Below are 26042 nucleotides of genomic sequence, written 5' to 3'. Positions count from 1 at the left end.
CACACTTTGGTGCCTGTTCGGGTACACTGAGGGAGAATTTTGCACGGTTAATGTGTAAACCAACACAGCTTTCAGACTGTGGGAGGAAACCTACGCAGACCCAGGGAGAATGTGCAGACTCCACAAGACAGACACCCAAGCCAGGAATGGAACCCAAGTCCTGGAGCTGTGAGGCAGCAGTACTAACCACTGTGCCATTCTAGGACACATGCTGTAAAGAGATATAGACAGGTCAACAAGATGGCAATTGTGTAGAATGTGGGAAAATATGAGATTCTTCATTTTGCTTGTGAGAATAGAAAAAACGGTATTATTTAAAAGGTGTGAAACTTGAAGTGTTGGTGTTCACTGTTTTGCGTGTGTCAGTATGAGGAATGCAGCAAGCAATTAGAAAGACGACTGGTTCCTTGGCAAGGGGATTGGAGTACAAGTGTAAAGGAATACGGTCCCAGTGGTACAAGGCTTTACCGAGATCACTGCGGGAATACTGTGTACAGTTGTGGTCTCCACCTTCAAAAGTGTTGAAGGAGGTACAGTAAAAGTTCACTAGCTTGCTGACTTGGATGAGAGAGTTGTCCTATGCCGAGAGACTGAGTAAATTGGGTCTGTATTCTCTGGAGATTAGAAAAGTAAGAGGTGATCTTATTGCAACATACAAGATCCTGAAGTGTCTTGACAGCTTGTTTGCCCTGGCTGGAAAATCTAGAGCACAAGCACAGTGCTGGCCTTGGGGTTGATTACGGCTGAATTGCGAAATCCCTTTACTGAAGAGGTTGTGAACCTTTGGAATTCTTTATTCTGGGGGTACTGGATGTTCCATCAATGCGTTAGACAGTTTTTTGAAGGCGTAATAGGGGGGAGTGGGGGCTGTGGGTTGAAGCAGAGATTCAGGGGGAGTCTGTTCTTTCCCAAAATGCAGATGCATGGGATTGAGGGTGATTTAGCAGATTGGATCAGGAATTGACTAGCTGATAGAAGACGGAGGGTGGTAGTTGATGGGAAATATTCAACCCGGAGTTCAGTTACAAGTGGTGTGCCTCAGGGATCTGTTTTGGGGCTACTGCTGTTTGTCATTTTTATAAATGACCGAGATGAGGGTGGAGAAGGATGGATTAGTAAATTTGCTGACGTCACTAAAGTCGGAGGAGTTGTAGACAGTGTGGATGGATGTTACAGTTTGCAGAGGGACATAGATAAGCTGCAGAGCTGGGCCGAGAGGCGGCAAATGGAGTTTAATGTGGAAAAGTGTGAGGTGATTCACTTTGGTAAGAGTAACAGGAGTACAGAATATAGGGCTAATGGAAGGACTCTTAGTAGTGTCAACGAGCAGAGAGATCTCGGTGTCCATGTGCATAGATCCCTGAAAGTTGGCACCCAGGTTGATAACGTTGTTAAGAAGGCGTACGATGTGTTAGCTTTTATTGGTAGAGGGATTGAATTTTGGAGCCGTGAGGTCATGTTGCAACTGTACAAAACTCTGGTGCGGCCGCACTTGGAGTATTGCGTACAGTTCTGGTCGCCGCATTATAAGAAAGATGTGGAGGCATTGGAAAGGGTGCAGAGGAGGTTTACCAGGATGTTGCCTGGTATGGTGGGAAGGTCTTATGAGGAAAGGCTGAGGGACTTGAGGTTATTTTCATTAGAGAGAAGAAGGTTACGAGGTGACCTAATTGAGGCATAGAAGATGATCAAAGGATTGGATAGGGTGGACAGTGAGAGCCTTTTACCTGGGATGGTGATGGCTAACACGAGGGGACATAGCTTTAAATTAAGGGGTGGTAATTATAGGACGGATGTCAGAGGTAGGTTCTTTACTCAGAGGGTAGTAAGGCTGTGGAATGCCCTGCCTGCAGCAGTTGTGGACTCGCCAACTTTAAGGGCGTTCAAATGGTCAGTGGATAGGCATATGGATAACATTGGAATAGTTTAGGTTAGAGGGTCATTAGATTGGTTCCACTGGTCGGTGCAACATCGAGGGCCGAAGGGCCTGTACTGCGCTGTAATGTTTTATATTCTTCACTCAAAGGGTGGTGAATCTCTGGAATTGTCTGCCTGTTGAAGTGGTGGAGGCTGCCTCGCTAAATATATTTAAGTCACGGGTAGATAGGTTTCTGATAGATAGGGGAATTAAGGGTTATGGGGAGAAAGCGGGAATGTGGAACTGATCCACAACAGATCAGCCATGATCTTATTGAATGGCGGGGCAGGCTCGAAGGGCTAGATGGGCTACTCCTGCTCCTATTTCTTATGTTCTTATGTTTTTATGTCACTGGCTTTGTAATTGTGAATCTTGCTGTTTCAGACTATTTACAGACAGTGTAAGGTGGACAGCTCAAAGACATCACCCACCACAACCCCTAATTCCAGTAAAACATTCACAGCCAATAAGACAAACTCCAGCCACAGGTAAGATTTACAACTTGTAACATCCGTGTCACTGTGTGGCGGCAACCCCTCCCCCCGACACCCCCACCACCGACCCCCCCCCCCCCCCCATCCACACACATCCCACACCCCTCCGCTCCCCACCCCCACACTGCTTCTCCCCCCACCTTATCACCCACACTCACATCCCCCCCTCCACATATCTCCAACCCCCCAACCACACACACACCCCTCCACTCCCCACCCCCACACTGCTTCTCCCCCTGCCGCATCACCCACACCCCCATTTCCCCCCTCCACATATCTGTCCCCTTCCCACCACCCCTCCACTCCCCACCCCCAGCTATCTGGGAATTTGGAGTTGGTTTTTGCTGTCAGATTACTGTCACTAGAGAGGTAGTGTTTGATAGACTAACGGGACTGATGGTGGACAAGTCCCCAGGACCGGATGGAATGCATCCCAGGGTTCTGAAGGAAATGACAGAGGTGATAGTAGATGCCTTAGTGATTATTTACCAAACTTCGCTGGATTCCGGGGAAGTGCCGGAAGATTGGAAAACGGCTAATGTTACGCCGCTGTTTAAAAAAGGTAGCAGACAAAAGGCAGGGAATTATAGGCTGTTTAGTTTAACATCTGTAGTTGGAAAAATGCTTGAATCCGTCATCAAAGAAGAAATAGCAAGGCACCTGGAAAGGAATGGTTTGATAGAGCAGACACAGCACGGATTCGTTAAGGGGAAGTCGTGTTTGACGAATTTATTGGATTTCTATGAGGATGTGACTAGTGCAGTAGACAGAGGGGAACCGGTGGATGTGGTGTTTCTCGATTTTCAGAAGGCGTTTCATAAGGTGCCTCACAAAAAGTTGCTTCAGAAAGTTAGGGTGCATGGAGTTGGGGGTAAGGTGTTAGCGTGGATAGAGGATTGGTTGTCAAATAGGAGGCAGAGAGTGGGGGTCAATGGGTGCTATTCGGATTGGCGGTTGGTGACTAGTGGAGTGCCCCAGGGGTCGGTGCTGGGGCCTCAGCTATTTACCATTTATATAGATGATCTGGAGGAGGGGGCTGAGTGTAGGGTGATGAAATTTGCTGATGACACAAAGATGAATGGAAAAGCAAATTGTGCGGAGGGTGTGGAAAGTCTGCAGAGGGATCTGGATAGGCTGAGCGAGTGGTAAAATTTTAGAATCCGTGATCAAGGAGGAAATAGCGAGGCATCTTGAGGGGAATTGCTTGATAGAGCAGACGCAGCACAGTTTCGTTAAGGGGAAGTTGTGTCTGACAAATTTACTGGAGTTCTATGAGGATGTGTCTAGGGCGGTGGATAGAGGAGAGCCGGTGGATGTGGTCTTTCTGGATTTTCAGAAGGCGTTTGACAAAGTACCTCACAAGAGGTTATTGCAGAAGGTCAGGGGGCATGGAGTTGGGGGTAGGGTGTTAGCGTGGATAGAGGATTGGCTGTCAAATAGGAGGCAGAGAGTGGGGGTCAATGGGTGCTATTCGGATTGGCGGTTGGTGACTAGTGGAGTGCCCCAGGGATCGGTGCTGGGGCCTCAGCTATTTACCATTTATATAGATGATCTGGGGGAGGGAACCGAGTGCAGGGTGTCGAAATTTGCTGATGACACCAAGATTGGTGGAACGGCAAATTGTGCGGAGGGTGTGGAGAGTCTGCAGAAGGATCTAGATAGGCTGGGCGAATGGGCCAGGAAATGGCAAATGGAATTTAATGTTGGCAAATGTGAAGTTGTCCACTTTGGTAGGAATAATGGTAGGAAGGATTATTACTTACAGGGTGAAAAACTGCAGCAGGCGATGGTGCAGAGGGACCTCGGGGTCCTTGTGCATGAGTCGCAAAAACCCAGCCTGCAGGTACAGCAGGTGGTCAGGAAGGCGAATGGGATGCTGGCCTTCATAGCGAGGGGGATTGAATATAAAAGTAGGGAGGTCTTGCTGCGGCTGTATAGGGCACTGGTGAGGCCGCAGCTGGAGTACTGTGTGCAGTTTTGGCCGCCGCACTTGTGCAAAGATATTTTGGCCTTGGAGGGAGTGCAGAGGAGGTTCACTGGGCTGATACCGGAGATGAGGGGGTTGGACTATGAAGAGAGACTAAATAGACTGGGTCTGTACTCGTTAGAGTTTAGAAGGATGAGGGGGAATCTTATAGAGATGTAGAAGATTATGAAGGAGAGAGACAAGATAGAGATAAAGAGATTCTCCCACTTAGAAAGGATAGCAGGACTAGAGGGCACAGCCTCAAGATAAGGGGGGGGGGGCAGTTTAGAACGGAGTTGAGGAGGAACTTCTTCACTCAAAGGGTGGTGAATCTCTGGAATTCTCTGCCCGTTGAAGTGGTGGAGGTTGGTGACCAGATGGGATGTACCCCAGGATACTGTGGGAGGCGAGGGAAGTGATTGCAGAGCCCCTGGCGATGATCTTTGCGTCGTCAATGGAGACGGGAGAGGTTCCGGAAGATTGGAGGATTGCGGATGTAGTTCCTATTTTCAAGAAAGGGAACAGAGATAGCCCGGGAAATTACTGACCGGTGAGTCTGACCTCAGTGGTCGGTAAGCTGATGGAGAGGCTTCTGAGGGACAAGATTTACGAGCATTTGGAGAGGTTTGACATGATCAGAAATAGCGTGGTTTTGTCAAGGGCAGGTCGTGCCTTACGAGCCTAGTTGAGTTCTTCGAAAATGTGACTGAACACATTGACGAAGGAAGTGCAGTGGACGTGGTGTACATGGACTTCAGCAAGGCGTTTGATAAGGTCCCCCATGCAAGACATCTTGAGAAGGTGAGAGGGCATGGGATCCAAGGGCCTTTGGCCTTGTGGATCCAGAACTGGCTTGCCTGCAGAAGGCAGAGAGTGGTTGTGGATGGGGCTTTTTCTGCATGGAGGTCAGTCACCAGTGGAGTGCCCCAGGGATCTGTTCTAGGACCCTTGCTGTTTGTCATTTTCATAAATGACCTGGATGAGGAAGTGGAGGGATGGGTTAGTAAGTTTGCCGATGACACGAGGGTTGGTGGTGTTATGGATGGTCTGGAAGGATGTCAGAAGTTGCAGCGTGACATAGATAGGATGCAGGACTGGGCGGAGAAGTGGCAGATGGACTTCAACGCGGATAAATGTGTAGTCGTCCATTTTGGCAGAACCAATGGGATGAACGAGTACACTATCAAGGGCAGGAGTCTTGGTAGTGTTGAAGAGCAGAAGGATCTTGGGGTCCGGGTCCACAGGACTCTTAAATCGGCCTCGCAGGTGGAGGATGTGGTCAAGAAGGCGTATGGTGTACTGGCCTTCATTAATCGAGGGATTGAGTTTAGGAGTCGGGAGGTAATGCTGCAACTTTATAAGACCCTTGTCAGACCCCACTTGGAGTACTGTACGCAGTTCTGGTCGCCTCACTACAGGAAGGATGTGGAAGCTATTGAAAGGGTACAGAGGAGATTTACAAGGATGTTGCCTGGATTGGGAGGCATGCCTTATGAAGTTAGGTTGAGGGAGCTGGGTCTCTTTTCCCTGGAGAGACGAAGGTTGAGAGGCGACCTGATAGAAGTTTATAAAATGTTGAGAGGAATAGATAGGGTGGATTCTCAGAGGCTATTTCCCCGGGTTGAAATGGTCGCTACGAGAGGACACAGGTTTAAGGTGCGGGGAGGAAAGTACAGAAGTGATGTTAGGGGTAAGTTTTTCACTCAGAGGGTGGTGAGTGAATGGAATCGGCTGCCGTCAGTGGTGGTGGAGGCGAACTCGCTGGGGTCTTTTAAAAGACTTCTGGATGAGTATATGGGGTTTTATGGGATTGGGGGTTATAGATAGGTGTTGATGTGATCGGCGCAACTCGTGGGCCGAAGGGCCTGTTTGTGCTGTAGTGTTCTATGTTCTATGTTGCCTCGCTGAATATATTTAAGTCACGGGTAGATAGGTTTCTGATAGACAAGGGGATTAAGGGTTATGGGGAAAGGGCGGGAAAGTGGAACTGATCCACTTCAGATCAGCCATGATCTTATTGAATGGCGGGGCAGGCTTGAAGGGCTAGATGGCCTACTCCTGCTCCTATTTCTTATGTTCTTATGTTTCTCCAGTACATTCTCACTGTTAACCTCGCTAACTTGTCTCTGTCTCTTCTCCACAGTGTGCCAGATTCCCAAGTGCTGCAGAAATGTTCCAAGCCCTGGAGTTATATCCCAGATGGAATCTTGCCGGTGTTTTGGCGGGTTGTGTATTGGACCTCTCAGTTTCTGACCTGGTAAATCACAGCCTTTTCATTGTGTTTCTGTCAGTTCACAGCCCAACCAGCGGGCAGCTCACCACCACTGCCTCCGCCTCCTCCCCCGCCCCCGCCATCGCCCACTCCCGCCCACTCCCACCCCCTCCCTTCACAACAGACTGGAAGCTTATCCGGGATGTGTTATGGAGCAGAGGCGGATCCCCCTCTGAGAACTAACCCCTAACCATTCAGAAGTATCTTACCTCATCATTGGTAAAAGTGGTATGATTTGCCCTTCAACTTTTAGTGGTTAAATCAAAATTACACACTCTACGTAAAATCAACAACTCATTCATTTATCTAACTGTGAACAAGTAAACTATTAGCAAACCGAATAAAACACAATTCTAATGGCATGCTGTTTAGATAATTCCCCATTTTTACAACCAGGTTTTGTCTTCCAGAATCTTCTGTCTTTTCTGATTTCTCCTGTTTTCACTATCGAGATGAGACTTTTTCTTAAGACATGGATGAGCTGTGATAGCGTCTACTTGGAGCTGGGACCTGTCTCTTATATCCCTGACAACACACCCCCACAACAGAAATTGGTTGTTGTTCAAATACGTATTCATATTGATTGGTTAAAATTCAAAATTGTGTTCGAGACCCGTCGATATAATGTTTCAGTCTGTGTACTGCTTTTGTACCTGCACCTCCTCAGGACAGAAGAAACCCTCCCATTTAACAGACTGTGCAATTGGATAATGCTTATCATTTTACAATGTTTTTATAAATTTATAAACACTAACTTCACAGCAACTTCCAAACCCATCACCTGAAAGGTAAATGGGAACACCCCCCACCTGGAGATTCCCCTCCAAGTCACTCACTATCCTGACTGGGATATATATCACCGTTCCTTCACTATCGCTGGCTCAAAATCCTGGAAATCCCTCCCTAACAGCAATATAGGTGGACCTATACCTCAGGGACTGCAGGGATTTGAGAAGGTAGCTCACACCACCACCTTCTCCAGGGGTAATTAGGGATAGGTAATAAATGCTGGTCAGGAATTGTAAAAGTCCCTATAGCTGCCATCCTGTACATGTGCTTGTACCCGCTGTCTGGCTGTGCCCTCTTTAACTCTGTTCTCTGCTGTTCTTTTGCAGGATCTTGTTGCCTTTTATGCAGTCCTATGCTCGCTCAGGGGCCTTCTCCATCACTGGGAAAATTAAGACAGCGCTGATCGAGAATGCCATCTATTACGGAACATATCTGCTGATCTTTGGAGCTCTCCTTATCTACGTAGCTGTCCATCCTGGATTGAGGCTCGACTGGTGAGCACCTCTTGGAGAGAACTTGTTCAGCAAGGAGCAAGAGGAGGTCTGGGCATGGAACGCTGCCGGGGTGGGGGGTGGCGGCGGGCAAATTTACTGGAGTTCTATGAGGATGTGTCTAGGGCGGTGGATAGAGGAGAGCCGGTGGATGTGGTCTTTCTGGATTTTCAGAAGGCGTTTGACAAGGTACCTCACAAGGTTATTGCAGAAGGTCAGGGGGCATGGAGTTGGGGGTAGGGTGTTAGCGTGGATAGAGGACTGGTTGTCAAATAGGAGGCAGAGAGTGGGGGTCAATGGGTGCTATTCGGATTGGCGGATGGTGATTAGTGAAGTGCCCCAGGGATCGGTGCTGGGGCCTCAGCTATTTACCATTTATATAGATGATCTGGAGGAGGGAACCGAGTGTATGGTGTCAAAATTTGCTGATGACACCAAGATTGGGGGAAAGGCAAATTGTGCGGAGGGTGTGGAGAGTCTGCAGAAGGATCTAGATAGGCTGGGCGAATGGGCCAGGAAATGGCAAATGGAATTTAATGTTGGCAAGTGTGAGGTGGTCCACTTTGGTAGGAAGAATGGTAGGAAGGACTATTACTTACGTGGAGAAAAACTGCAGCAGGCGACGGTGCAGAGGGACCTCGGGGTCCTTGTGCATGAGTCGCAAAAACCCAGCTTGCAGGTACAGCAGGTGGTCAGGAAGGCTAATGGGATGCTGGCCTTCATAGCGAGGGGGATTGAATATAAAAGTAGGGAGGTCTTGCTGCAGCTGTATAGGGCATTGGTGAGGCCGCAGCTGGAGTACTGTGTGCAGTTTTGGGCGCCGTACTTACGCAAGGATATTTTGGCCTTGGAGGGAGTGCAGAGGAGGTTTACTAGGCTGATACCGGAGTTGAGGGGGTTGAGCTATGAGGAGAGGCTGAATAAATTAGGCTTGTACTCGTTAGAGTTTAGAAGAATGAGGGGAGATCGCATTGAGACGTATAAGATGATGAATGGGATGGATAGGATGGAGGTGGAGAGACTCTTCCCGCTCAGAAAGGACAGTAGGACTAGGGGGCACAGCCTCAAGATAAAGGGGGGACGGTTTAGAACGGAGTTGAGGAGGAACTTCTTCACTCAAAGGGTGGTGAATCTCTGGAATTCTCTGCCCGTTGAAGTGGTGGAGGCTGCCTCGCTAAATATATTTAAGACGCGGGTTGATGGGTTTTTGATAAGAGAGGGGATTAAGGGTTATGGGGAGAGGGCGGGAATGTGGAACTGAGCCACGACAGATCAGCCATGATCTTATTGAATGGCGGGGCAGGCTCGAAGGGCTAGATGGCCTACTCCTGCTCCTATTTCTTATGTTCTTATGTTCAATGTGAGGGGGTGGTCTTGGCGCAGTCCAAGTGGTGTGGGGGAGTCAGGGTTGGCGAGGACCAGATTGTAAAAGGGGAGAAGAGGCAAGGGGGCCAGAGGGATCTGGGGCGGTAAGTGTTGAGTGGGTGCAGATTGGGGAGATATCAAATACATTTGGGAGGGCGAGGTAAAGGCAGAAGAGTGCAGTCACACAGTGGGTACAGGTTCCCAACACCCTCTGAGTTTCTCAAATCCCCCCTGAATCTCCTGCTCCTTACCCTAAAACTCTGACCCCTGGTGACCCCTATTGACCCCTCACCCAAGGAGAAAAGCTGCTCCTTATTCCCCGTGTCCACACCCCTCATAATCTTATACACCTCAACCATGTCCCCCCTCAGCCTTCTCTGCTCCAGAGAAAACAATCCCAGCCTATCCAATCTCTCCGTATCGCTCAAATGCTCCATCCCAGGTAACATCCTGGTGAACCTCCTGTGTATCCCCTCGAGTGCTATCACCTCCTTCCTACAGTGAGGTGAGTGGAACTGCACACAGTACTCCAGCTCTGGCCCAACCAACACTCTGTCCAACTCCAACATTCCCTCCTTGCTCTTATACTCTGTACCACGACTGATAAAAACAAGTGTCCCATCTGCCCTAACTCCCTGTTCTGCTGACTTCATCCAATCATACAGTGCAGAAGAGGCCGTTCAGCCCTACACTGACCTGCCCACCTAATCCCATTTCCCAGCACTGGGCCCATAGCCCTGAATGTTGTGATGTGTGAAGTGCTCACCCAGGTAATTTATAAAGGATGTGAGGCATCCCACCTCCACCACCCTCCCAGGCAGCGCATTCCAGACCCTCACCACCCTCTGGGTAAAAATCGTTTCCTCAAACCCCCCGGAACCTCCAGTCCCTCACCTTGAACCTCTGTCCCCTCGTGACTGACCCTTCAACTCAGGGAAACAGCTGCTCCTTTTCCACTCTGTCCATGTCCCTCATAATATTGAACACCTCGATCAGATCACCCCTCAGTCTTCTCCAGAAACGATCGAAGCCTATCCAACCTCTCTTTATAACTGAATGTTCCATCCCAGGAAGCATCCTGGTGAATCTCCTCTGCACCCCCTTCAGTGCGATCGCATCCTTCCAATAACGCCCCCCCACCCCCCAAATACACCAACAACTGAAAGCCCAAAAAACCCTGACAACCCCAAGCTCCATCCCGGAGTTAACCTTCAATAGATTGAAAGATCAGACAGGACTCAATCCATTACATGACCCTGGGACCTTTTGCACCCCATCTATCAAGGGTGTCGGGGGGCGGGTGTTGGGGTTTAGGGTGTCGGGAAGGGTGTCGGGGTTTGGGGTGTCGGGTGAGATCGTGTCTCTCTCTCTCTGATTCCAATTGGCCCTCTCCCCATCCCCAACTCCAGGTACCAGCTCCAAACTATTGGCATCACGGCAGCTAACACCTGGGGTCTCTTTCTGCTGGTTCTGTTGCTGGGATACGGGCTGGTAGAAATCCCACGGTCATACTGGAATGCGGCACAGCGCGGTTACCTCCTCACCAAAACCCAATTCAAAGTGGCAAAACTCATGACAGAGAAAGCAGATGCGGAGGAGACTCTCGAGGATGTGATGGAGGTGAGTGTGAGATGGGGAACCGGTGGATGTGGTGTTTCTCGATTTTCAGAAGGTGTTTGATAAGGTGCCACACAAAAGGTTGCTTCAGAAGGTTAGGGAGCATGGAGTTGGGGGTAAGGTGTTAGCGTGGATAGAGGATTGGTTGTCTAATAGGGGGCAGAGAGTTGGTATCAATGGGTGCTATTCTGATTGGTGGTTGGTGACTAGTGGAGTGCCGCAGGGATCGGTGCTGGGGCCTCAGCTATTTACCATTTATATAGATGATCTGGAGGAGGGGGCTGAGTGTAGGGTGACGAAATTTGCTGGTGACACAAAGATGAATGGAAAAGCAAATTGTGCGGAGGGTGTGGAAAGTCTGCAGAGGGATCTGGATAGGCTGAGCGAGTGGGCGAGGACCTGGCAGATGGAGTACAATGTTAGCAAGTGTGAGGTTATCCACTTTGGCAGAAATAATAGTAGGAGGGATTATTATTTAATGGGCAAAAAGCTGCAGCATGCTACGGTGCAGAGCGACCTCGGGGTCCTTGTGCATGAGTTGCAAAAACCCAGTCTGTAGGTGCAGCAGGTGGTCAGGAAGGCGAATGGGATGCTGGCCTTCATAGAACATAGAACATAGAACATAGAACATTACAGCGCAGAACAGGCCCTTCGGCCCACGATGTTGCGCCGACCAGTTACAAAAACAATGACCCACTAGCCTATACCAATCCCTTTTCGTCCATAAACCTATCCAGAGATCTCTTAAACGCCCCCAAACTAGACGCATTTACAACTGCAGCAGGCAGGGCATTCCAATCCCTCACCACCCGCTGGGTAAAGAACCTACCCCTGACATCCGTCCTGTAGCTACCCCCCCTTAATTTAAAGCCATGCCCCCTCGTGCTAGCTTTCTCCATCCGAGGAAAAAGGCTATCACTATCCACCCTATCTAAACCTCTAATCATCTTATATGTTTCAATAAGATCCCCTCTTAGCCGCCTTCTTTCCAACGAAAACAACCCTAAATCCCTCAGTCTCTCCTCATAGGACCTCCCCACCATACCAGGCAACATCCTAGTAAACCTCCTCTGCACCCTCTCCAACGCCTCCACATCCTTCTTGTAATGCGGGGACCAGAACTGCAGACAGTACTCCAAGTGCGGCCGCACTAGAGTAGTGTACAGTTGCAACATTACACTGCGACTCCTAAATTCAATAGCGAGGGGGATAGAATATAAAAGTAGGGAGGTCTTGCTGCAACTGTACAGGGCACTGGTGAGGCCGTAGCTGGAGTACTGTGTGCAGTTTTGGTCGCTGCACTTAAGCAAGGATATATTGGCCTTGGAGGGAGTGCAGAGGAGGTTTACTAGGCTGATACCGGAGTTGAGGGCGTTGGCCTATGAAGAGAGACTGAATAGACTGAGTCTGTACTCGTTGGAGTTTAGAAGGATGAGGGGGGATCTTATAGAGACGTATAAGATAGTGAAGGGGATGGATAGGGTAGAGGTAGAGAGATTCATCCCACTTAGAAAGGACAGTAGGACTAGAGGGCACAGCCTCAAGATAAGGGGGGCAGTTAAGATCAGAGTTGAGGAGGAACTTCTTCACTCAAAGGGTGGTGAATCTCTGGAATTCTCTGCCCATTGAAGTGGTGGAGGCTGCCTCACTAAATATATTTAAGTCACGGGTAGATAGATTTCTGATAGACAAGGGAATTAAGGGTTACGGGGAAAAAGCAGGAAAGTGGAACTGATCCACTTCAGATCAGCCATGATCTTATTGAATGGTGGGGCAGGCTCGAAGGGCTAGATGGCCGACTCCTGCTCCTATTTCTTATGTTCTTATGGGGGTGTGTCGGGGGGGGGTAGGGGGGTGAGTGAGAGACGGGGATGTGACGGGGATCTCGGGGTGAGTGTGAGAGACGGGGATGTGACGGGGATCTCGGGGTGAGTGTGAGAGACGGGGATGTGACGGGGATCTCGGGGTGAGTGTGAGAGACGGGGATGTGACGGGGATCTCGGGGTGAGTGAGAGACGGGGATGTGACGGGGATCTCGGGGTGAGTGTGAGACGGGGATGTGACGGGGATCTCGGGGTGAGTGAGAGACGGGGATGCGACGGGGATCTCGGGGTGAGTGTGAGAGACGGGGATGTGACGGGGATCTCGGGGTGAGTGAGAGACGGGGATGTGACGGGGATCTCGGGGTGAGTGTGAGAGACGGGGATGTGACGGGGATCTCGGGGTGAGTGTGAGAGACGGGGATGTGACGGGGATCTCGGGGTGAGTGTGAGAGACGGGGATGTGACGGGGATCTCGGGGTGAGTGAGAGACGGGGATGTGAAAGGGATCTCGGGGTGAGTGTGAGACGGGGATGTGACGGGGATCTCGGGGTGAGTGAGAGACGGGGATGTGACGGGGATCTCGGGGTGAGTGTGAGAGACGGGGATGTGTCGGGGATCTCGGGGTGAGTGTGAGAGACGGGGATGTGACGGGGATCTCGGGGTGAGTGAGAGACGGGGATGTGACGGGGATCTCGGGGTGAGTGAGAGACGGGGATGTGACGGGGATCTCGGGGTGAGTGTGAGAGACGGGGATGTGACGGGGATCTCGGGGTGAGTGTGAGAGACGGGGATGTGACGGGGATCTCGGGGTGAGTGAGAGACGGGGATGTGACGGGGATCTCGGGGTGAGTGAGAGACGGGGATGTGACGGGGATCTCGGGGTGAGTGAGAGACGGGGATGTGACGGGGATCTCGGGGTGAGTGAGAGACGGGGATGTGACGGGGATCTCGGGGTGAGTGAGAGAGACGGGGATGTGACGGGGATCTCGGGGTGAGTGTGAGAGACGGGGATGTGACGGGGATCTCGGGGTGAGTGTGAGAGACGGGGATGTGTCGGGGATCTCGGGGTGAGTGTGAGAGACGGGGATGTGACGGGGATCTCGGGGTGAGTGTGAGAGACGGGGATGTGACGGGGATCTCGGGGTGAGTGAGAGACGGGGATGTGTCGGGGATCTCGGGGTGAGTGTGAGAGACGGGGATGTGACGGGGATCTCGGGGTGAGTGTGAGAGACGGGGATGTGACGGGGATCTCGGGGTGAGTGAGAGAGACGGGGATGTGACGGGGATCTCGGGGTGAGTGAGAGACGGGGATGTGACGGGGATCTCGGGGTGAGTGAGAGACGGGGATGTGACGGGGATCTCGGGGTGAGTGTGAGAGACGGGGATGTGACGGGGATCTCGGGGTGAGTGTGAGAGACGGGGATGTGACGGGGATCTCGGGGTGAGTGAGAGACGGGGATGTGACGGGGATCTCGGGGTGAGTGAGAGACGGGGATGTGACGGGGATCTCGGGGTGAGTGTGAGAGACGGGGATGTGACGGGGATCTCGGGGTGAGTGAGAGAGACGGGGATGTGACGGGGATCTCGGGGTGAGTGAGAGACGGGGATGTGACGGGGATCTCGGGGTGAGTGTGAGAGACGGGGATGTGACGGGGATCTCGGGGTGAGTGAGAGACGGGGATGTGACGGGGATCTCGGGGTGAGTGAGAGACGGGGATGTGACGGGGATCTCGGGGTGAGTGAGAGACGGGGATGTGACGGGGATCTCGGGGTGAGTGAGAGACGGGGATGTGACGGGGATCTCGGGGTGAGTGTGAGAGACGGGGATGTGACGGGGATCTCGGGGTGAGTGAGAGACGGGGATGTGACGGGGATCTCGGGGTGAGTGAGAGAGACGGGGATGTGACGGGGATCTCGGGGTGAGTGTGAGAGATGGGGATGTGACGGGGATCTCGGGGTGAGTGTGAGAGACGGGGATGTGACGGGGATCTCGGGGTGAGTGTGAGAGATGGGGATGTGACGGGGATCTCGGGGTGAGTGAGAGAGACGGGGATGTGACGGGGATCTCGGGGTGAGTGTGAGAGATGGGGATGTGACGGGGATCTCGGGGTGAGTGTGAGAGACGGGGATGTGACGGGGATCTCGGGGTGAGTGAGAGAGACGGGGATGTGACGGGGATCTCGGGGTGAGTGAGGGACGGGGATGTGACGGGGATCTCGGGGTGAGTGAGAGACGGGGATGTGACGGGGATCTCGGGGTGAGTGAGGGACGGGGATGTGACGGGGATCTCGGGGTGAGTGTGAGAGACGGGGATGTGACGGGGATCTCGGGGTGAGTGTGAGAGACGGGGATGTGACGGGGATCTCGGGGTGAGTGTGAGAGACGGGGATGTGACGGGGATCTCGGGGTGAGTGAGGGACGGGGATGTGACGGGGATCTCGGGGTGAGTGTGAGAGACGGGGATGTGACGGGGATCTCGGGGTGAGTGTGAGAGACGGGGATGTGACGGGGATCTCGGGGTGAGTGAGAGACGGGGATGTGTCGGGGATCTCGGGGTGAGTGTGAGGGACGGGGATGTGTCGGGGATCTCGGGGTGAGTGAGAGACGGGGATGTGACGGGGATCTCGGGGTGAGTGTGAGAGACGGGGATGTGACGGGGATCTCGGGGTGAGTGAGAGACGGGGATGTGACGGGGATCTCGGGGTGAGTGTGAGAGACGGGGATGTGACGGGGATCTCGGGGTGAGTGAGAGACGGGGATGTGACGGGGATCTCGGGGTGAGTGTGAGAGACGGGGATGTGACGGGGATCTCGGGGTGAGTGAGAGACGGGGATGTGACGGGGATCTCGGGGTGAGTGAGAGACGGGGATGTGACGGGGATCTCGGGGTGAGTGAGAGACGGGGATGTGACGGGGATCTCGGGGTGAGTGTGAGAGACGGGGATGTGACGGGGATCTCGGGGTGAGTGTGAGAGACGGGGATGTGACGGGGATCTCGGGGTGAGTGTGAGAGACGGGGATGTGACGGGGATCTCGGGGTGAGTGAGAGACGGGGATGTGACGGGGATCTCGGGGTGAGTGTGAGACGGGGATGTGACGGGGATCTCGGGGTGAGTGTGAGAGACGGGGATGTGACGGGGATCTCGGGGTGAGTGTGAGAGACGGGGATGTGACGGGGATCTCGGGGTGAGTGAGAGACGGGGATGTGACGGGGATCTCGGGGTGAGTGAGAGACGGGGATGTGACGGGGATCTCGGGGTGAGTGAGAGACGGGGATGTGACGGGGATCTCGGGGTGAGTGTGAGAGACGGGGATGTGACGGGGATCTCGGGGTGAGTGAGAGACGGGGATGTGACGGGGATCTCGGGGTGAGTGAGGGACGGGGATGTGACGGGGATCTCGGGGTGAGTGAGGGACGGGGATGTGACGGGGATCTCGGGGTGAGTGAGGGACGGGGATGTGACGGGGATCTCGGGGTGAGTGAGAGACGGGGATGTGACGGGGATCTCGGGGTGAGTGAGAGACGGGGATGTGACGGGGATCTCGGGGTGAGTGAGAGACGGGGATGTGACGGGGATCTCGGGGTGAGTGTGAGAGACGGGGATGTGACGGGGATCTCGGGGTGAGTGTGAGAGACGGGGATGTGACGGGGATCTCGGGGTGAGTGTGAGAGACGGGGATGTGACGGGGATCTCGGGGTGAGTGTGAGAGACGGGGATGTGACGGGGATCTCGGGGTGAGTGAGAGACGGGGATCTCGGGGTGAGTGAGAGACGGGGATCTCGGGGTGAGTGAGAGACGGGGATGTGACGGGGATCTCGGGGTGAGTGAGAGACGGGGATGTGACGGGGATCTCGGGGTGAGTGAGAGACGGGGATGTGACGGGGATCTTGGGGTGAGTGTGAGAGACGGGGATGTGACGGGGATCTCGGGGTGAGTGTGAGAGACGGGGATGTGTCGGGGATCTCGGGGTGAGTGAGAGACGGGGATCTCGGGGTGAGTGAGAGACGGGGATGTGACGGGGATCTCGGGGTGAGTGAGAGACGGGGATGTGACGGGGATCTCGGGGTGAGTGTGAGAGACGGGGATGTGACGGGGATCTCGGGGTGAGTGTGAGAGACGGGGATGTGACGGGGATCTCGGGGTGAGTGAGAGACGGGGATGTGACGGGGATCTCGGGGTGAGTGAGAGACGGGGATGTGACGGGGATCTCGGGGTGAGTGAGAGACGGGGATGTGACGGGGATCTCGGGGTGAGTGTGAGAGACGGGGATGTGACGGGGATCTCGGGGTGAGTGAGAGACGGGGATGTGACGGGGATCTCGGGGTGAGTGTGAGAGACGGGGATGTGACGGGGATCTCGGGGTGAGTGTGAGAGACGGGGATGTGACGGGGATCTCGGGGTGAGTGTGAGAGACGGGGATGTGACGGGGATCTCGGGGTGAGTGAGAGACGGGGATGTGACGGGGATCTCGGGGTGAGTGTGAGTGACGGGGATGTGACGGGGATCTCGGGGTGAGTGTGAGAGACGGGGATGTGACGGGGATCTCGGGGTGAGTGTGAGAGACGGGGATGTGACGGGGATCTCGGGGTGAGTGTGAGAGACGGGGATGTGACGGGGATCTCGGGGTGAGTGAGAGACGGGGATGTGACGGGGATCTCGGGGTGAGTGAGAGACGGGGATGTGACGGGGATCTCGGGGTGAGTGTGAGAGACGGGGATGTGACGGGGATCTCGGGGTGAGTGAGAGAGACGGGGATGTGACGGGGATCTCGGGGTGAGTGAGAGACGGGGATGTGACGGGGATCTCGGGGTGAGTGAGAGACGGGGATGTGACGGGGATCTCGGGGTGAGTGTGAGTGACGGGGATGTGACGGGGATCTCGGGGTGAGTGTGAGAGACGGGGATGTGACGGGGATCTCGGGGTGAGTGTGAGAGACGGGGATGTGACGGGGATCTCGGGGTGAGTGAGAGACGGGGATGTGACGGGGATCTCGGGGTGAGTGTGAGAGACGGGGATGTGACGGGGATCTCGGGGTGAGTGAGAGACGGGGATGTGACGGGGATCTCGGGGTGAGTGTGAGAGACGGGGATGTGACGGGGATCTCGGGGTGAGTGTGAGAGACGGGGATGTGACGGGGATCTCGGGGTGAGTGAGAGACGGGGATGTGACGGGGATCTCGGGGTGAGTGTGAGAGACGGGGATGTGACGGGGATCTCGGGGTGAGTGTGAGAGACGGGGATGTGACGGGGATCTCGGGGTGAGTGAGAGACGGGGATGTGACGGGGATCTCGGGGATAGTGTGAGAGACGGGGATGTGACGGGGATCTCGGGGTGAGTGAGAGACGGGGATGTGACGGGGATCTCGGGGTGAGTGAGAGACGGGGATGTGACGGGGATCTCGGGGTGAGTGAGAGACGGGGATGTGACGGGGATCTCGGGGTGAGTGTGAGAGACGGGGATGTGACGGGGATCTCGGGGTGAGTGTGAGAGACGGGGATCTCGGGGTGAGTGTGAGAGACGGGGATGTGACGGGGATCTCGGGGTGAGTGTGAGAGACGGGGATGTGACGGGGATCTCGGGGTGAGTGAGAGACGGGGATGTGACGGGGATCTCGGGGTGAGTGTGAGAGACGGGGATGTGACGGGGATCTCGGGGTGAGTGAGAGACGGGGATGTGACGGGGATCTCGGGGTGAGTGTGAGAGACGGGGATGTGACGGGGATCTCGGGGTGAGTGTGAGAGACGGGGATGTGACGGGGATCTCGGGGTGAGTGAGAGACGGGGATGTGACGGGGATCTCGGGGTGAGTGTGAGAGACGGGGATGTGACGGGGATCTCGGGGTGAGTGTGAGAGACGGGGATGTGACGGGGATCTCGGGGTGAGTGTGAGAGACGGGGATGTGACGGGGATCTCGGGGTGAGTGAGAGACGGGGATGTGACGGGGATCTCGGGGTGAGTGTGAGAGACGGGGATGTGACGGGGATCTCGGGGTGAGTGTGAGAGACGGGGATGTGACGGGGATCTCGGGGTGAGTGTGAGAGACGGGGATGTGACGGGGATCTCGGGGATAGTGTGAGAGACGGGGATGTCAGAGAGATTTACAGTGTGGAAACAGGCCCTTCGGCCCAACTTGTCCATGTTGCCCTTTTTTAACCCTCGAAGCTAATCCCAATTGCCTGTGTTTGCCCCATGTCCCTCTATACCCATTGTACCCGTATAACTGTCTAAATGCTTTTTAAAAGGCAAAATTGTACCCATGAGAAGACTTTGGCTGATAGGATTAAGGAGAATCCTAAGGCGTTCTATAGGTATGTCAAGAACAGAAGGTTGGTCAGGGCAAGATTAGGGCCAGTTACAGACAGCAGGGGGAAGTTGTGTGTGGAACCGGAGGAGATTGGAGAAGTATTGAACCAATATTTCTCTTCGGTGTTCACGCAGGGGGACATGAATATAGCTGAGGAGGACATTGGGTTGCAGGGGTGTAAAATAGACAGTATTACGGTTGATAAGGGGGATGTGCTGGAAATTCTTGAGGGGCTGAAAATAGATAAGTCCCCTGGTCCGGATGGGATCTACCCTAGGATTCTCTGGGAGGCTAGAGAGGTGATTGCAGAGCCTCTGGCTCAGATCTTCAGGTCGCCATTGGTCTCTGGTGTAGTCCCGGAGGATTGGAGGATAGCGAATGTTGTCCCATTGTTTAAGAAGGGGAACAGAGACTTTGCCGGGAATTATAGACCGGTGAGTCTTACTTCTGTTGTGGGCAAGGTTTTAGAAAAAATTATTAGGGATAGGATTTATAGTTATTTGGAGTGTAATGAATTGATTAGAAATAGTCAGCATGGTTTTGTAGCAGGTAGGTCGTGCCTTACTAACCTTATTGAGTTTTTTGAGAAGGTGACCAAAGAGGTGGATGGGGGTAAGGCAGTGGACGTGGTATATATGGATTTTAGTAAGGCGTTCGATAAGGTTCACCATGGTAGGCTTCTGCAGAAAATGCAGATGTATGGGATTGTGGGTAATCTAGGAAGTTGGATCAGGAATTGGCTAGCGGATAGGAGACAGAGGGTGGTGGTGGATGGTAAATATTCATCATGGAGTACAGTTACGAGTGGTGTGCCTCAGGGATCTGTTTTGGGGCCACTGTTGTTTGTAATTTTTATTAATGATCTGGATGAGGGTATAGTTGGGTGGATTAGTAAATTTGCTGATGACACCAAAGTTGGAGGTGTGGTAGATTGTGAGGAAGGGTGTCATAGTTTGCAGGGAGACTTAGATAGGTTGCAGAGCTGGGCCGAGAGGTGGCGGATGGAATTTAATGCGGAGAAGTGTGAGGTAATTCACTTTGGTAGGAGCAACAGATGTGTCGAGTATAGGGCTAACGGGAGGACTTTGAATAGTGTGGATGAACAGAGGGATCTAGGTGTGTGTGTACATAGATCCCTGAAAGTTGGGAATCAAGTAGATAAGGTTGTCAAGAAGGCGTACGGTGTCTTGGCGTTTATTGGTAGGGGGATTGAATTTAGGAGTCGCAGTGTAATGTTGCAACTGTACACTACTCTAGTGCGGCCGCACTTGGAGTACTGTGTGCAGTTCTGGTCCCCGCATTACAAGAAGGATGTGGAGGCGTTGGAGAGGGTGCAGAGGAGGTTTACTAGGATGTTGCCTGGTATGGTGGGGAGGTCCTATGAGGAGAGACTGAGGGATCTAGGGTTGTTTTCGTTGGAAAGAAGGCGGCTAAGAGGGGATCTTATTGAAACATATAAGATGATTAGAGGTTTAGATAGGGTGGATAGTGATAGCCTTTTTCCTCGGATGGAGAAAGCTAGCACGAGGGGGCATGGCTTTAAATTAAGGGGGGGTAGCTACAGGACGGATGTCAGGGGTAGGTTCTTTACCCAGCGGGTGGTGAGGGATTGGAATGCCCTGCCTGCTGCAGTTGTAAATGCGTCTAGTTTGGGGGCGTTTAAGAGATCTCTGGATAGGTTTATGGACGAAAAGGGATTGGTATAGGCTAGTGGGTCATTGTTTTTGTAACTGGTCGGCGCAACATCGTGGGCCGAAGGGCCTGTTCTGCGCTGTAATGTTCTATGTTCTATGTTCTATGTTCTATGTTCTATGTTCTATCTCTAATGCTACCTCTGGCAGCTTGTTCCAGACACTCACCACCCTCTGTGTGAAAAAATTGCCCCTCTGGACCCTTTTATATCTCTCCCCTCTCACCTTAAACCTGTGCCCTCTAGTTTTAGACTCCCCTACCTTTGGGAAAAGATATTGACTATCTCGCTGATCTGTGTCCCTCATTATTTTATAGACCTCTGTAAGAACATGGTACATTACAGCGCAGTACAGGCCCTTCGGCCCTCAATGTTGTGCTGATTTGTGAAACCAATCTAAAGCCCATCTAACCTAAACTATTCCAATATCATCCATATATACCAAAGAGGTGGATGGGGGTAAGGCAGTTGACGTGGTGTATATGGACTTTAGTAAGGCGTTTGATAAGGTTCACCATGGAAGGCTTCTGCAGAAAATGCAGATGTATGGGATTGAGGGTGATTTAGAACATAGAACATTACAGCACAGAACAGGCCCTTCGGCCCACGATGTTGCACTGACCAGTTAAAAAGCAATGACCCTCTAACCTAAACCAATCCCTTTCCATCCATAAACCTATCCACAGATCTCTTAAACGCCCCCAATCAAGGCGCATTTACAACTGCAGCAGGCAGGGCATTCCAATCCCTCATCACCCTCTGGGTAAAGAACCTACCCCTGACATCCGTCCTATAACTACCACCCCTTAATTCAAAGCCATGCCCCCTCGTGCTAGCTTTCTCCATCCGAGGAAAAAGGCTATCACTGTCCACCCTATCTAAACCTCTAATCATCTTATATGTTTCAATAAGGTCCCCTCTTAGCCGCCTTCTTTCTAACAAAAACAACCTCAAATCCCTCAGTCTCTCCTCATAGGACCTTCCCTCCATACCAGGCAACATCCTGGTAAACCTCCTCTGCACCCTCTCCAAAGCCTCCACATCCTTCCTGTAATGTGGGGACCAGAACTGCACACAGTACTCCAAGTGCGGCCGCACCAGAGTTGTGTACAGTTGCAACATTTAGTTAATTGGATCAGGAATTGGCTAGCAGATAGGAGACAGAAGGTGGTGGTTGATGGTAAGTATTCGTCATGGAGTTCAGTTACGAGTGGTGTGCCTCAGGGATCTGTTTTGGGGCCACTGCTGTTTGTAATTTTTATAAATGATCTGGATGAGGGTATAGTTGGGTGGATCAGTAAATTTGCTGATGACACCAAAGTCGGAGGTGTGGTAGATAGTGAGGAGGGGTGTCATAGTCTACAGGGAGGCTTGGACAAGTTGCAGAGCTGGGCCGAGAGGTGGCGGATGGAGTTTAATGTGGAAAAGTGTGAGGTAATTCACTTTGGCAGGAATAACAGATGTGTCGAGTATAGGGCTAACGGTAGGACTCTGAATAGTGTGGATGAACAGAGGGATCTAGGTGTATGTGTACATAGATCCCTGAAAGTTGGGAATCAAGTCGATAAGATGGTTAGGAAGGCATACGGTGTCTTGGCGTTTACTGGTAGGGGGATTGAATTTAGGAGCCACAGCGTCTGCAGTTGTAAATGCGCCTAGTTTGGGGGCGTTTAAGAGATCCGTGGATAGATTTATGGATGGAAAGGGATTGGTTTAGGTTAGAGGGTCATTGCTTTTTAATTGGTCGGTGCAACATCGTGGGCCAAAGGGCCTGTTCTGTGCTGTAATGTTCTATGTTTTATATGTTTGTCCAATGACCATTTAAATGCCCTTAATGTTGGCAAGTCCACTACTGTTACAGGCAGGGCATTCCATGCCCTTGCTACCCTCTGAGTAAAGAACCTACCTCTGACATCTGTCTAATATCTATCACTCCTCAATTTAAAGCTATGTCCCCTCGTGTTAGCCATCACCATCCGGGGAAAAAGGCTCTCACTGTCCACCCTATCTAACCCTCTGATCATCTTGTATGCCTCAATTAGGTCACCTCATAACCTTCTCTCTAACGAAGAAAGCCTCAAGTCCCTCAGCCTTTCCTCATAAGACCTTCCCACCATACCAGGCAACATCCTGGTAAACCTCCTCTGCACTCTTTCCAATGCTTCCACATCTTTCTTATAATGCGGCGACCAGAACTGTACGCAATACTCCAAGTGCGGCCGCACCAGAGTTTTGTGCAGGAATGGGACAGCCGTAGTTATGGGGGATTTCAATCTACATATTGATTGGTCGACCCATGTTGGACGCGGTGGGCTCGAGGAGGAGTTCTTGGAATGCTGCCGGGATAGTTTCCTGGAACAGTGTGTGTTGGAGCCGACGAGGGAGCGAGCTATCTTGGATCTGGTGCTATGTAATGAGGCGGGTAGAATTAGGGACCTTGCGGTGAAGGATCCTCTTGGAGAGAGTGATCATTGTATGGTGGAGTTTCTGGTGCAGATGGAGGAGGAGAAAGTGGGTTCCCGGACACGCGTCCTTTGTTTGAACAGAGGGGAGTACGGTAGGATGAGAGAAGAATTGGCGAATGTGGACTGGGGGAGCGCGTTGGAAGGTAGGTCTGCTGAGGAGCAGTGGAGGATCTTTAAGGAGATCTTTCTTGGTGCTCAGCAGAAATTTATTCCGATGGTTAAAAAGGACCGTAGGAGGAGAGGTAATAAGCCGTGGATAACGAAGGAGGTGAAGGAAAGTGTTAAATTAAAAGCGGAGGCGTTTAGAGTAGCTAAGAGTAGTGGGCGAGAAGAGGATTGGGAGAGGTTTAAATGTCAACAAAGAATGACAAAGAAGTTGATAAAGAAGGGTAGGAGAAACTATGAAGCTGGGCTAGCGCTTAATATAAAAAAGGATAGCAAGAGTTTTTATAAATATATAAAAAGGAAGAGGCTGGCTAGGGTGAACGTTGGACCCTTAGAGGATGAGAAAGGGGACCTAGTGGTAGGGGATGGGGATATGGCTGAGGTCTTGAATAACTTTTTTGTTTCGGTCTTCACGGAGGAGGACGTGAATAATTTGCCGGGTGTTAGCGATGGAAAGGTTGTAGGACTGGAGGGTCTTAATGACATTACTGTTACTAGAGAGGTGGTGCTCGACAGACTGGAGGGGCTGATTGTGGACAAGTCCCCAAGACCGGATGGAATGCATCCGAGGGTCCTGAAAGAAATGGCGGTGGTGATAGTGGATGCCTTGGTGGTTATTTTCCAGACGTCGCTGGATTCCGGGGAAGTGCTGGAAGATTGGAAAACGGCTAATGTTACGCCGTTGTTTAAGAAGGGTGCCAGGCAAAAGGCGGGGAATTATAGGCCGGTTAGTTTAACGTCTGTTGTAGGTAAAATGTTAGAATCCGTCATCAAGGAGGAAATAGCGAGGCATCTTGAGGGGAATTGCTTGATAGAGCAGACGCAACACGGTTTCGTTAAAGGGAAGTCGTGTCTGACAAATTTACTGGAGTTCTATGAGGATGTGTCTAGGGCGGTGGATAGAGGAGAGCCGGTGGATGTGGTCTTTCTTGATTTTCAGAAGGCGTTTGACAAGGTGCCTCACAAGAGGTTATTACAGAAGGTCAGGGGGCATGGAGTTGGGGGTAGGGTGTTAGCGTGGATAGAGGATTGGTTGTCAAATAGGAGGCAGAGAGTGGGGGTCAATGGGTGCTATTCGGATTGGCGGTTGGTGACTAGTGGAGTGCCCCAGGGGTCGGTGCTGGGGCCTCAGCTATTTACCATTTATATAGATGATCTGGAGGAGGGAACCGAGTGTAGGGTGTCGAAATTTGCTGATGACAGCAAAATTGGTGGAAAGGCAAATTGTGCGGAGGGCGTGGAGAGTCTGCAGAAGGATCTAGATAGGCTGGGCGAATGGGCCAGGAAATGGCAAATGGAATTTAATGTTGGCAAGTGCGAGGTGGTCCACTTTGGTAGGAATAAAGGTAGGAAGGATTATTACTTACGTGGAGAAAAACTGCAGCATGTGACGGTGCAGAGGGACCTCGGGGTCCTTGTGCATGAGTCGCAAAAACCCAGCTTGCAGGTGCAGCAGGTGGTCAGGAAGGCAAATGGGATGTTGGCCTTCATAGCGAGGGGGATTGAATATAAAAGTAGGGAGGTCTTGCTGCGGCTGTATAGGGCATTGGTGAGGCCGCAGCTGGAGTACTGTGTGCAGTTTTGGGCGCCGCACCTGCGCAAAGATATTTTGGCCTTGGAGGGAGTGCAGAGGAGGTTTACTCGGCTGATACCGGAGTTGAGGGGGTTGAACTATGAGGAGAGGCTGAATAAACTAGGCTTGTACTCGTTAGAGTTTAGAAGAATGAGGGGAGATCTCATTGAGACGTATAAGATGATGAATGGGATGGATAGGATAGAGGTGGAGAGACTCTTCCCGCTCAGAAAGGACAGTAGGACTAGGGGGCATAGCCTCAAGATAAAGGGGGGGGCGGTTTAGAATGGAGTTGAGGAGGAACTTCTTCACTCAAAGGGTGGTGAATCTCTGGAATTCTCTGCCCGTTGAAGTGGTGGAGGCTGCCTCGCTGAATATTTTCAAGAAGCGGGTTGATGGGTTTTTGATAAGAGAGGGGATTAAGGGTTATGGGGAGAAAGCGGGAATGTGGAACTGAGCCACGACAGATCAGCCATGATCTTATTGAATGGCGCGGCAGGGTCGAAGGGCTAGTTGGCCTACTCCTGCTCCTATTTCTTATGTTCTTATGTAACATGACCTCACGGCTCTGAAATTCAATCCCTCTACCAATAAAAGCTAACACACCGTATGCCTTCTTAACAACCTTATCAACCTGGGTGCCAAGTTTCAGGGATCTATGCACATGTACCCCGAGATCTCTCTGCTCAGCCACACTACCAGGAGTCCTTTCCATTAGCCCTATATTCTGTACTCCTGTTACTCTTACCAAAGTGAATCATCTCACACTTTTCCGTATTAAACTCCATCTGCCACCTCTCGGCCCAGCTCTGCAGCTTATCAATGTCCCTCTGCAAACTGAAACATCCATCCTCACTGTCTACAACTCCTCCAACTTTGGTGTCATCCACAAATTTACTAATCCATCCTTCTACACCCTCATCCAGGTCATTTATAAAAATGACAAACAGCAGTGGCCCCAAAACAGATCCCTGAGGTACACCACTTGTAACTGCACTCCAGGTTGAATATTTCCCATCAACCACCACCCTCTGTCTTCTATCAGCGAGCCAATTCCTGATCCAAACTGCTAAATCACCCTCAATCCCATGCATCTGCATTTTCTGCAG

General features: G+C 52.0%; 1 protein-coding gene across 1 annotated transcript in view; it reads left to right on the top strand.

Moving 5' to 3' along the window:
* LOC145340220 (G-protein coupled receptor-associated protein LMBRD2-like) overlaps nucleotides 1-26042 on the top strand; it is a gene marked incomplete at its 3' end in the record, with an annotated part of 43669 nt that overhangs the window by 7538 nt on the left and 10089 nt on the right. Inside the window, exons 3-6 of the mRNA XM_080184647.1 lie at nucleotides 2303-2406; nucleotides 6522-6635; nucleotides 7766-7933; nucleotides 10705-10915. Coding sequence (XP_080040773.1) covers nucleotides 2303-2406; nucleotides 6522-6635; nucleotides 7766-7933; nucleotides 10705-10915 — 597 coding nt within the window. The remainder of the gene's footprint in view (nucleotides 1-2302; nucleotides 2407-6521; nucleotides 6636-7765; nucleotides 7934-10704; nucleotides 10916-26042) is intronic.

Source organism: Carcharhinus amblyrhynchos, unplaced genomic scaffold (assembly GCF_965287045.1).
Source record: "Carcharhinus amblyrhynchos unplaced genomic scaffold, sCarAmb.v2.hapA scaffold_851, whole genome shotgun sequence".
Classification (NCBI taxonomy): Eukaryota; Metazoa; Chordata; class Chondrichthyes; order Carcharhiniformes; family Carcharhinidae; genus Carcharhinus; species Carcharhinus amblyrhynchos.
The sequence above is the reverse complement of the archived record's forward strand: the minus strand, read 5'-3'. Positions and strand labels throughout refer to the sequence as shown.